At 41.8% G+C, this 12,212-nt stretch overlaps 1 protein-coding gene across 1 annotated transcript in view; it reads right to left on the reverse strand.

Moving 5' to 3' along the window:
- Positions 1-12,212, reverse strand: part of atp10a (ATPase phospholipid transporting 10A) — a 192,738-nt gene that overhangs the window by 135,296 nt on the left and 45,230 nt on the right. Inside the window, exons 4-6 of the mRNA XM_061977588.2 lie at positions 8,252-8,358; positions 8,051-8,182; positions 7,830-7,960 (exon numbers count right to left, since the gene is read on the reverse strand). Of these exons, the coding sequence (XP_061833572.2) occupies positions 7,830-7,960; positions 8,051-8,182; positions 8,252-8,358 (370 nt within the window). The remainder of the gene's footprint in view (positions 1-7,829; positions 7,961-8,050; positions 8,183-8,251; positions 8,359-12,212) is intronic.

Below are 12,212 nucleotides of genomic sequence, written 5' to 3' on the forward strand. Positions count from 1 at the left end.
GCTGTGGCCGCAAGGTGGTTGGTGCCTGTCGTGGCGGTAATCCCAGAACCCGTTGGTGGACGCCGGCGGTGAGGGATGCCGTCAGGCTGAAGAAGGAGTCCTATCAGGTTCTTTTGGCTCATGGGACTCCTGAGGCAGCAGACAGGTACCGACAGGCCAAGCCGTGTGCGGCTTCAGCGGTCGCGGAGGAAAAAACTCGGACATGGGAGGAGTTCGGGGAGGCCATGGAAAAAGACTTCCGGACGGCTTCGAAGCAATTCTGGACCACCATCCGCCGCCTCAGGAAGGGGAAGCAGTGCAGTGTCAACACCGTGTATGGTGAGGATGGTGTTCTGCTGACCTCGACTGCGGATGTTGTGGATCTGTGGAGAGAATACTTCGAAGACCTCCTCAATCCTACCAGCACGTCTTCCTATGAGGAAGCAGGGCCTGGGGAGTCTGTGGTGGGCTCTCCTATTTCTGGGGCTGAGGTTGCCGAGGTAGTTAAAAAGCTCCTCGGTGGCAAGGCCCCGGGGGTGGATGAGATCCGCCCGGAGTTCCTTAAGGCTCTGGATGTTGTGGGGCTGTCTTGGTTGACAAGACTCTGCAACATCGCGTGGACATCGGGGGCGGTACCTCTGGATTGGCAGACCGGGGTGGTGGTTCCTCTCTTTAAGAAGGGGAACCGGAGGGTGTGTTCCAACTATCGTGGGATCACACTAGATGATAATAAAAACAATATCAAAGGAATATGGAATTTATTAAACAGTATTATAAGAAACAGTACCTCTTCAATTAACTATCCAACGTATTTCACGAATGATGGTAAAGAAAATGATAATATGGAAGATGTGGCTAATGCCTTCAATAAATTCTTTGTAAGTATTGGACCCGAACTTGCAAAAAAAATCCCAGATCCACGGACAACTGGTAAAAATATGGAGGGATTGTTGGAGAGAAATCCCAATTCTATGTTTTTAAATGCAGTGGGTGAAGAAGAAGTGTTGGATATTGTAAACAAATGTAAGAACAAAATGTCCACTGACTCCAATGACATTAGTATGGCATTGGTAAAAAAGGTCATTACAGGGATATCAAAACCATTAACATATATCTGTAATTTGTCATTTCAAACCGGCGCATTTCCAAATGAAATGAAAATAGCTAAAGTTATACCTCTGTTTAAAACTGGGAGCAAGCACCACTTCACAAACTATAGACCCGTCTCTTTACTTCCACAATTCTCTAAAATATTAGAAAAACTATTTAATAACAGGTTAGATGCATTTATAGAAAAACATAAATTACTCTCTGACTGTCAATATGGGTTTAGATCAAACAGATCTACATCAATGGCAATAGTTGAAACAATAGAGGAAATCACAAATGCCATAGAAAAGAAACAATATGCAATGGGAATATTTATTGATCTAAAAAAAGCATTTGACACAATTAACCACGATATATTAATCAATAAAATGGAAAAGTATGGAATTAGGGGAGTTGTACTAGATTGGCTTAAAAGTTACTTAAATAAGAGACAACAGTTTGTGAAGTTGGGGGATTGCTGTTCATCGTGTTTGGATATTGTTTGTGGTGTCCCCCAGGGGTCAGTGTTGGGGCCAAAACTGTTCATCCTATATATCAATGATATATGTAAAGTGTCTACATTATTGAAATTAGTGTTATTTGCTGATGACACTGATATTTTTTGTTCAGGGGATGACTTAAATCAATTGCAAGAAGTCATTATGGAAGAAATGAGTAAACTAAAAACTTGGTTTGACTACAATAAATTGTCATTAAACCTGACTAAGACTAAGTTAATGCTGTTTGGAAAGAGGACACATGAAACAAAGGTGCAGATACAAATAGATGGGGTGGATATTGAAAGGGTTTTTGAAATAAAATTCCTTGGAGTTACAATTGACGATCAAATTAACTGGAAATCACATATAAAACATGTACAATCTAAGCTGTCAAGAAGCATCTCAGTAATAAATAAAGCAAAGCAGGTTCTGGATCACAAATCACTCCACATTCTTTACTGTTCATTAGTTTTACCATACTTAACCTACTGTGTGGAAGTCTGGGGGAATAATTATAAAAGCTCATTAAATTCAATAACTACACTTCAGAAAAGAGCTGTACGCATCATCAACAAGGTTGGATATTTGGACCATACTCACTCACTATTCTTACAGTCAAAAATATTAAAATTTAATGATATTATTTTGTATCAAACTGCACAAATAATGTATAAAGCCAAAATAAATAAACTCCCGGGAAGCATTCAAAAATTGTTCAGCATACGAGAGGGCGGTTATAATTTAAGGGGGAATTTAAATTTCAAAATGCTTAGTTATAGAACGACCATTAAAAGTTTTTGTATTTCAATTTGTGGAGTGAAATTATGGAATGGTTTGAATGTGGAGTTAAAGCAATGTCCAAACATAAACCAGTTTAAAAAGAAGTATAGGTACATGGTATTCCAGAGGTACAGAGATGAAGAAGGGCTTTGATATTGGCTTGTTTATGTTACAGAAGAGTGTGGGGCTGCCCATTGAGGCAGTGGTGTTGTTGTGGTGGCATGATACCATTTCCATGATCACTAGTGGTAATGGTGTGGCTATGTATGTGTGTAGTGTGCATATGTATGTATATATCTATAATTTATGTATATACAAGTTCATTAAGTTTGTACATTGAGTGAACAGGTAGTTCTAACTCAGAGTAATTTATGATTTAAAGAAAAGGGGTGGGATTAAATAAGTGTAAACTTCTTCTCACTCCTTTTCAAATATGTAAAAAAAAAAAGAGAAAAAGAAAGTCCAATGCTCATTTGTTTTTGTTTTTTCTTTTCCATTGTTTTCATTTTGTTATAATGTCTGTTAAGGCTATAGCACTGTATTGGATCAGGTTTGCTCTTGTTTTTATGCATATTTGAAATAAAAATATATCAATAAAAAACAAACAAAAAAAAAACACTCCTCAGCCTTCCCGGTAAGGTCTATTCAGGTGTACTGGAGAGGAGGCTACACCGGATAGTCGAACCTCGGATTCAAGAGGAACAGTGTGGTTTTCGTCCTGGTCGTGGAACTGTGGACCAGCTCTATACTCTTGGCAGGGTCCTTGACGGTGCATTGGAGTTTGCCCAACCAGTCTACATGTGCTTTGTGGACTTGGAGAAGGCATTTGACCGTGTCCCTCGGGAAGTCCTGTGGGGAGTGCTCAGAGAGTATGGGGTATCGGACTGTCTGATTGTGGCAGTCCGCTCCCTGTATGATCAGTGTAAGAGCTTGGTCCGCATTGCCGGTAGTAAGTCGGACACGTTTCCAGTGAGGGTTGGACTCCGCCAAGGCTGCCCTTTGTCACCGATTCTGTTCATAACTTTTATGGACAGAATTTCTATGCACAGTCAAGGCGTTGAGGGGATCTGGTTTGGTGGCTGCAGGATTAGGTCTCTGCTTTTTGCAGATGATGTGGTCCTGATGGCTTCATCTGGCCAGGATCTTCAGCTCTCACTGGATCGGTTCGCAGCCGAGTGTGAAGCGACTGGGATGAGAATCAGCACCTCCAAGTCCGAGTCCATGGTTCTCGCCCGGAAAAGGGTGGAGTGCCATCTCCGGGTTGGGGAGGAGATCTTGCCCCAAGTGGAGGAGTTCAAGTACCTCGGAGTCTTGTTCACGAGTGAGGGAAGAGTGGATCGTGAGATCGACAGGCGGATCGGTGCGGCGTCTTCAGTAATGCGGACGCTGTATCGATCCGTTGTGGTGAAGAAGGAGCTGAGCCGGAAGGCAAAGCTCTCAATTTACCGGTCGAACTACGTTCCCATCCTCACCTATGGTCATGAGCTTTGGGTTATGACCGAAAGGACAAGATCACGGGTACAAGCGGCCGAAAAGAGTTTCCTCCGCCGGGTGGCGGGGCTCTCCCTTAGAGATAGGGTGAGAAGCTCTGCCATCCGGGAGGAGCTCAAAGTAAAGCCGCTGCTCCTCCACATGGAGAGGAGCCAGATGAGGTGGTTCGGGCATCTGGTCAGGATGCCACCCGAACGCCTCCCTAGGGAGGTGTTTAGGGCACGTCCGACCGGTAGGAGGCCGCGGGGAAGACCCAGGACACGTTGGGAAGACTATGTCTCCCGGCTGGCCTGGGTACGCCTCGGGGTCCCACAGGAAGAGCTGGACGAAGTGGCTGGGTAGAGGGAAGTATGGGCTTCCCTGCTTAGGCTGCTGCCCCCGCGACCCGACCTCGGATAAGCGGAAGAAGATGGATGGATCACTGGTGACGGTGGCAGAGAAGAGGACTGTGGAAAAACTAGTGAGCATCCTGGATGATGCCAGTCACCCTCTGCATACCGTTGTCAGTAGCCAGAGGAGCCTGTTCAGTGCTAGACTGCTTCATCCCAAGTGCAGGACTAATAGACTAAAAAACTCCTTTGTCCCACACGCCATTAGACTGTACAACTCCTCTCTGGGAGGGAGGGGGGGGGGTGCTAGGATGACAGGGGATCCAAAACAATAACAGTGCAATAATTTTTCATAACATGGTCACTACTGCCTAGTTTCTCTTGTTATGTTCTTATTTTACTGTTATATTTTTATTCTTTTGTAATTTTTTTCTATTTTGTTTCCATTTATACCCCCATTATTTACTTTTTACTTTTTAAATTCAATCTCAATTCTGTACACTGCTGCTGGAATTTTAATTTTCCTGAGGGAACTCTCCTGAAGGAATCAATAAAATACTATCTATCTATCTATCTAAATCATGGGTATCAAACTCTGGCCCGCGGGCCAAATTTGGCCCGCCGTGTAATTTTATTTGGCCCTTGAGGCAATATCAAATTAACATTAGAGCTGGCCCGCCGGCATTATACAGCGGCGGTGCTGCTGTAACACCGCATTCACCGCTAATACTCATACTTGCCAACCCTCCCGATTTTCAGTGCTCCTCTCGAAAGTCTCCTGGGGTAACCATTCTCCCGAATTTCTCCCGATTTCCACCCGGACAACAATATTGCGGGTGTGCCTTAAAGGCACTGCCTTTAGCGTCCTCTATAACCTGTCGTCACGTCTGCTTTTCCTCCATACAAACAGCGTGTCGGCCGCTGTCACATGATATATGCGGCTTCTACACACACATAGGTGAATGCAATGCATACTTGATCAACAGCCATACAGGTCACACCCAGGGTGGCCGCATAAACAACTTTAACACTGTTACAAATATGCGCCACACTGTGAAACCACATCAAATAAGAATGACAAACACATTTCGGGAGAACATCCGCACCGTAACACAATATAAACACAACAGAACAAATACCCAGAACCCCTTGCACCACTCTTCCGGGACGCTACAATATACACCCCCTGCTACCACCAAACCCCGCCCACATGAGCCCCGACATTAATGAACTAAAAAATGAACTAGCATCCCAGAAAAGATGCCAGGTATCAGGCTTGGGCACATCAGATTAGATCAGTGTGTTACAAACTGAGCAGTAAAAAGGCCTGAATGCTTGATTTATTAATTATTTTATTTTCAAATTTATTAGCCTGTGGAAATAGTTAATGTTTATATTAGGGATGTCCCGATCCGATATTTGGATCGGATCGGCTGCCGATATTTGCCAAAAATTGCGTATCGGCAAGGCATGGGAAAATGCTGATCCAGATCCAGTTTAAAAAAAAACTCCGGTCCGTGTTTTCCAACGCACCTATTTAAATAATACATTCCACTTTTCTGCTGCTCCCTAATTTCCGTTCCGCATTTTCCAGCACACCTTCAACACATCCACAATTCTCACGCAGTTGCTTGTAGCTGCTGGCATTGTCTCCCTCTCACAGACAGCGAGCGCACCTTCTTACACACGTCACATACTGTCACGTCATACGTCACATACGTATACGTCCTCTCCCAGCAGAGAGCGAGGTAGCGGCATGGCTAACGTTAGCTGTGATGCTAGCGCAGCCGCTAAGGTGCGCGCCTGCTCAAGCGTTCTCTGCGCACGGCAAATCTATGCCACGCACAAAATCAAATAAAAAAATAAGCGCATAACAATTTTCGACACACGGACACGACAGAGACAACAGTTTTCGTCATCATTGTTCAAATATTGTGACGTCTGTCGAGACGCTTATCTCCATTCGGTGCCACACGTCCACACCATCAAAATGCTGAGGCAAAAATCTCCACATCAACACCGTATGAAAAAATTTGTGATTTTTTTTGTTGTGATTTCCTTCTCTGCATGAAAGTTTAAAAGTAGCATATATTAATGCAGTATGAAGAAGAATGTTTTAATGTAGACATGCAAGCCTTGAAAGAACATTTTGAAAATCAAGACTACATTTCCTGCAAATGGGTGCATTTCTACCCTATATTTTAACTTTAGATTTATTCTCATATCAAACTCTTTTGGCTGTCTTTTTGACACTTACATCCGGCGCCCCCCTCCACACCCTGGATTATAAATAATGTAAATAATTCAATGTGATTATCTTGTGTGATGACTGTATTATGATGATAGTATATATCTGATAGTATATATCTGTATCATGAATCAATTTAAGTGGACCTCGACTTAAACAAGTTGAAAAACTTATTGGGGTGTTACCATTTAGTGGTCAATTGTACGGAATATGTACTTCACTGTGCAACCTACTAATAAAAGTCTCAATCAATCAATCAAAACACATAGAATCATCATACTGCTGTGATTATATGCATCAAGTGTTCATTCAAGGCTAAGGCAAAATATCGAGATATATATGGTGTATCGCAATATGGCCTTAAAATATCGCAATATTAAAAAAAGGCCATATCGCCCAGCCCTAGTTCAATGATGCCATTTCTGTTTGTCATGTATAATTTTGTCTATTTTGTGTTTATCCTTGAATAAACAGGTCAATTTCTTGTTACCAACCATTGTGTATTATTCAAACTCCCCTAATTCAGCTGGCTAGTTGTTATCAAGAGTACTAAAACCCTTTTCAACATGATTCTGACAACTAAGTAGGCTAAATAACTTTAAACTTTAATACATGCTCGGATAGGCCAGTATCGGTCAGTATCGGTATCGGTCAGTATCGGTATCGGATCGGAAATGCAAAAACAATATCGGTATCGGATCGGAAGTGCAAAAACCTGGATCGGGACATCCCTAGTTGATATTTACCTCAGAAGGCTGCAAATACAAAAGTGTTAAAGCAAATCAGTGTAGCAAACTGAGCAATAATTAACGTTTTATGCATGCACTTTCTCTTGCTACTTCAAGGCTTGAATGTTTTATTCATTCATTATTGTTATTTCATTTTCAAATGTATTATTAGCCTGTGGAAAAAGTTTATTTGGATATTTACCTCAGAAGGCTGCAAATAGAAAAGAGGCATTACATTTTTATTTAAATTGTATTTGATATGCCATTGATATTTTTTAATTATTATTATTTTTATTTGAAACTGGATTTTGCATGTCACTATAAAGTTATATAAGCCTTGCTTGTTCAATATTCAATGCAAAACTTGTTTGGGTGCCTATTAAAAGGTTCATTTATTCAACCTTGGCCCGCGGCTTTGTTCAGTTTTACATTTTGGCCCACTCTGTATTTGAGTTTGACACCCCTGATCTAAATGGTAACACCCGAATACGTTTTTCAACTTGTTTAAGTCGGGGTCCACGTTAATCAATTCATGGTAAAGTTACATTGTTTAATGCATCACAACTAAATTAGGCATAATAATGTGTTAATTCAACGACTGCATACATCGGCTGATATCGGTATCGGTTGATATCAGAATATCGGCAAAAAAGCCATTATCGGACATCTCGAGTCGCTGTGGTACCTGGAAGACGATGATCATGGTGAGGAAGAGATATATGGCCGACAGGACGGGCGATAAGTCGGTCCCCTCTGGACTGAGGACATCAAAGACGGGCCTCTTATCGCCGTACTGGAACATCCACAGGCCGTGCCCTGGAACGGCAGCGCGGCGAGGTCAGCACATGAAAGGCGCAGCGTGAGGTATGACTAAAAAAAAAGGGGAGGGTGTTTTGGAGCACGCACCGACGGCGGCGAAGGAGCACATGACCAGCAGGATGACCACGCACCAGAAGACGTCCACGTTCATCTGCCTCTCCAGCTTGCTGCGCTTGTAGCGAGGGCCGTTGTTGTTCAGCATGGCTTTGGTCTCGTGACCTGGGAGGGGCGGGGGTGGCAGAGGTCAGAGGTCAAAGGCTTGACCCCCGGTGTGTGCGCCGGGCCCACCTGCGTAGATGACGATGCCCACCGCCTCCTCCGTGTTGCGGATGGTGCAGCCCCTCAGCAGCAGGTTGTCTTTGTACAGCGCCTCCCTTCGGCCGCTGCGGTGGATTCTGTCCACAAAAAAAAAAAACGGGGCCCCTCAGACATGACACACGTCACTGAGGACTATAGCGCGGTTTCATGCATCACAGCATATCATAGCAATCCCCAGACACTTCCGAGACACCAGCAAAGCAGAATGTTAGCGATTATTACTGATTGTTAGGACTCCATGAGTTGTTCTCTACTTTGCTGTCCAAACTTCTTCCACTGAGGGCCGTGTCACGCCAAATTTCTTCCCCCTACAAAAACCTCCCCCCCCCCCATTTACTTCCGGGGTCATTTCCTCTTACGTCATTTCCTCTTACGTTATTGACAGCGATCGATAGAATCCAAATCTGCTGAAAATGGTGGTGTCACTGAATGACATTTGTCTTTATCTTTCCCAGGGGACTTATGTCATACTTGCCAACCCTCCCGAATTTTCCGGGAGACTCAGCGCCTCTCCCGAAAACCTCCCGGGACAAATATTCTCCCGAAAATCTCCCGATTTTCAGCCGGAGCTAGAAGCCACGCCCCCTCTAGCTCCATGCGGACCTGAGTGAGGACAGCCTTTTTTCATGACGGGAGGACCACAGGGTGACAAGAACTAAATCATTCAGACTAGAGATAAATTGTATTATTATGTTTATCTTACCTAAAAATAAATAAATTTATTACTTTAAAAAAAAAAACCTAAATACATGTTTACTATATTTTGCTAAAAACATCAAAATTAATTTTATTTTTATTTGTATTTTTTCCTGACTCCTTATTACATCCAGCCATAGAATTATACATTAAAATAAACATATTTGAAATAATTGATTTTAAATTATCATAATAATTCATTTAAAATGACCATATTTAATTATTAAAATAATTGCTTGTTTATCAACAACTTTAGCATTTTATTCATTACATTTTGAAACTCTCAGAAGCCAAGTTATGTTATATTCCTTAACATTTATTTATGCAAGTTTGAAGTATCAATTATCTAAACACAGTTTTGTTTGCAAATTTTCAGGATGTAGATAACTATATATATATATATATATATATATGTATGAAATACTTGACTTGGTGAATTCTAGCTGTCAATATACTCCTCCCCTCTTAACCACGCCCCCAGCCCCCACCTCCCGAAATTGGAGGTCTCAAGGTTGGCAAGTATGACTTATGTCAAACACCAGCAAGCTTCGAAAAATTCCAGGCGGAGTGTTAGGGAAACTTTCAGGCGGAGTGTTAGGGCGGCTGCTGGGAACTTCTGTCTTCGTGGTAACGTGCAAAAAATATTAATTAATATATAATACTGTTAAATGTCTGTACTTTAACTCAAGTTAATATGTCCGATTAATCATACTTGCCAACCTTGAGACCTCCAATTTCGGGAGGTGGGGGGTGGGTGCGGGGGGCGTGGTTGGGGCGGGGGCGTGGTCGGGGGCGTGGTTAAGAGGGGAGGAGTATATTTACAGCTAGAATTCACCAAGTCAAGTATTTCATATATATATATATATATATATATATATATAAGAAATAATTGACTTTCAGTGAATTTTAGCTATATACTGTATATATATATATATATATATATATATAAATAAAAGAAATACTTGAATTTCAGTGTTCATTTATTTACACATATACACACACAACACTCATCTACTCATTGTTGAGTTAAGGGTTGAATTGTCCATCCTTGTTCTATTCTCTGTCACTATCTTTCTAACCATGCTTAACACCCTCTCTGATTATGCATTGCTGTGTGGCACGCACAAAAGTGCTTTCATCAAATGCACTAGATGGCAGTATTGTCCTGTTTAAGAGTGTCACAACATTGCTGTTTACGGCAGACGGACTGCTTTACTGTAGACGTTCTTTATATTGTGGGAAAGCGGACTCAGGTCCGCATGGAGCTGGAGGGGGCGTGGCCTCCAGCTCCGCCTGAATTTCGGGAGATTTTCGGGAGAAAATTTGTCCCGGGAGGTTTTCGGGAGAGGCGCTGAATTTCGGGAGTCTCCCGGAAAATCCGGGAGGGTTGGCAAGTATGGATTAATACAGACATTTTGTTAACGCTATATTATAAGAAATTTAAAAAAATAAAAATAAATAAGTATCCTTCCAGCGACGGGCAGTCAAAGCCGAAGTGTTATCGATCGCTGTCAATGACGTAAGAGGAAATGACCCCGGAAGTAAATAGGGGGGGGGGGGGGTTTGTAGGGGAAAGACATTTGGCGTGACAGCCGCACATGCAACTATCAAAAGATACAGGGGCCATTTTGATAGTTTGCACTTCAAAACAATACAATATTTTAAAAAAACAAACATTTTTAAACTGTCACTCTCTTCAAGTTGTGTCCCAAGGACCCCGGAAGGGTCTCAGTCGATAAAATGTTAAAAATAAGTCGTATACATTTTGTTATTCAACACTTAAATCTCTACATCAACTTCAGATCTACACTGCAAAAACTGAAATCTAAGTAAGATGAAATATCTCAAATAAGGGTGATATTTGCTTATTTTCTGTCTGATAAGATCATTCTTCTCACTAAGCAGATTTTATGTTAGAGTGTTTTACTTGTTTTAAAGGGGAACATTATTACAATTTCAGAAGGGTTAAAACCAGGGGTGCTCATTACGTCGATCGCGAGCTACCGGTCGATCTCAAAGGGTGTGTCAGTCGATCACCAGCAAGGCATTTAAAAAATAGTCCTAAAAATGAGCGATCATAAATCTTCACTATGACGTCACTTTCGTCCCTTGATTGACATTCACGGCACCCGAGGGTCTTCTGAGATGACGCTGGCTGCTGCCAGCTCATTAAAATTACCGACTGGAAGGCGAGAAACACTTTATTTCAACAGACTCTGGCGCCGTACCTGTCGTCAAAACTCCAAAGACCGACTGCACAGTTGCACAGTTGCGCTAACAAAATAAGAGTCTCAGAAAGCTGGCGTGCACAAGCTAGCAAGCAACGGAGTTTGCCGACAATGTATTTCTTGTAAAGTGTATACAAAGGAGTACGGAAGCTGGACAAATAAGATGCCAAAAACCAACCACTTTCATGTGGTATTGGACAGAAAGGAGGACTTTTTTTCTCCTCCATTCGAAAATGCAGACGTTATCAGCACTACTGTCTGATTCCAATCACTGCAAGTCATCAGAATCAGGTAATACACCAACTTATATTCTTGTCTTCATGAAAGAAAGGAATCTATATGTGTTAAACATGCCTGTATTATCTTTAAACACCTTTAACTTATTAACAATATTAACTATATGTGTTAAACATGCTTGTATTATATTTAAACACCTTTAACTTGTTAACAATATTAACTATATGTATTAAACATTCTTGTATTATCATTAAACACCTTTAATTTTTTAACAATCTTAACTATATGTGTTAAACATGCTTGCATTAACATTAAACACCTTTAACTTGTTAACAAAAACATCCATCCATCCATCCATTTTCTACCGCTTATTCCCTTTGGGGTCGCGGGGGGCGCTGGAGCCTATCTCAGCTACAATCGGGCGGAAGGCGGTGTACACCCTGGACAAGTCGCCACCTCATCGCAGGGCCAACACAGATAGACAGACAACATTCACACTCACATCCACACACTAGGGCCAATTTAGTGTTGCCAATCAACTTAAACATATATTTCATAAATAAGTAAATATAAATTATATATATGAATGAGGTAGATCCCCACGACTTGATCAATTGAAAAGTAGCTCGCCTGCAGAAAAAGTGTGAGCACCCCTGGTTAAAACCATTAAAAATCAGTTCCCAGTGGCTTATTTTATTTTTCAAAGTTTTTTTCAAAATTTTACCCATCACGCAATATCCCTAAAAAAAGCTTCAAAGTGCCCGATTTAA

Source organism: Nerophis lumbriciformis, linkage group LG18 (assembly GCF_033978685.3).
Source record: "Nerophis lumbriciformis linkage group LG18, RoL_Nlum_v2.1, whole genome shotgun sequence".
Lineage (NCBI taxonomy): Eukaryota > Metazoa > Chordata > Actinopteri > Syngnathiformes > Syngnathidae > Nerophis > Nerophis lumbriciformis.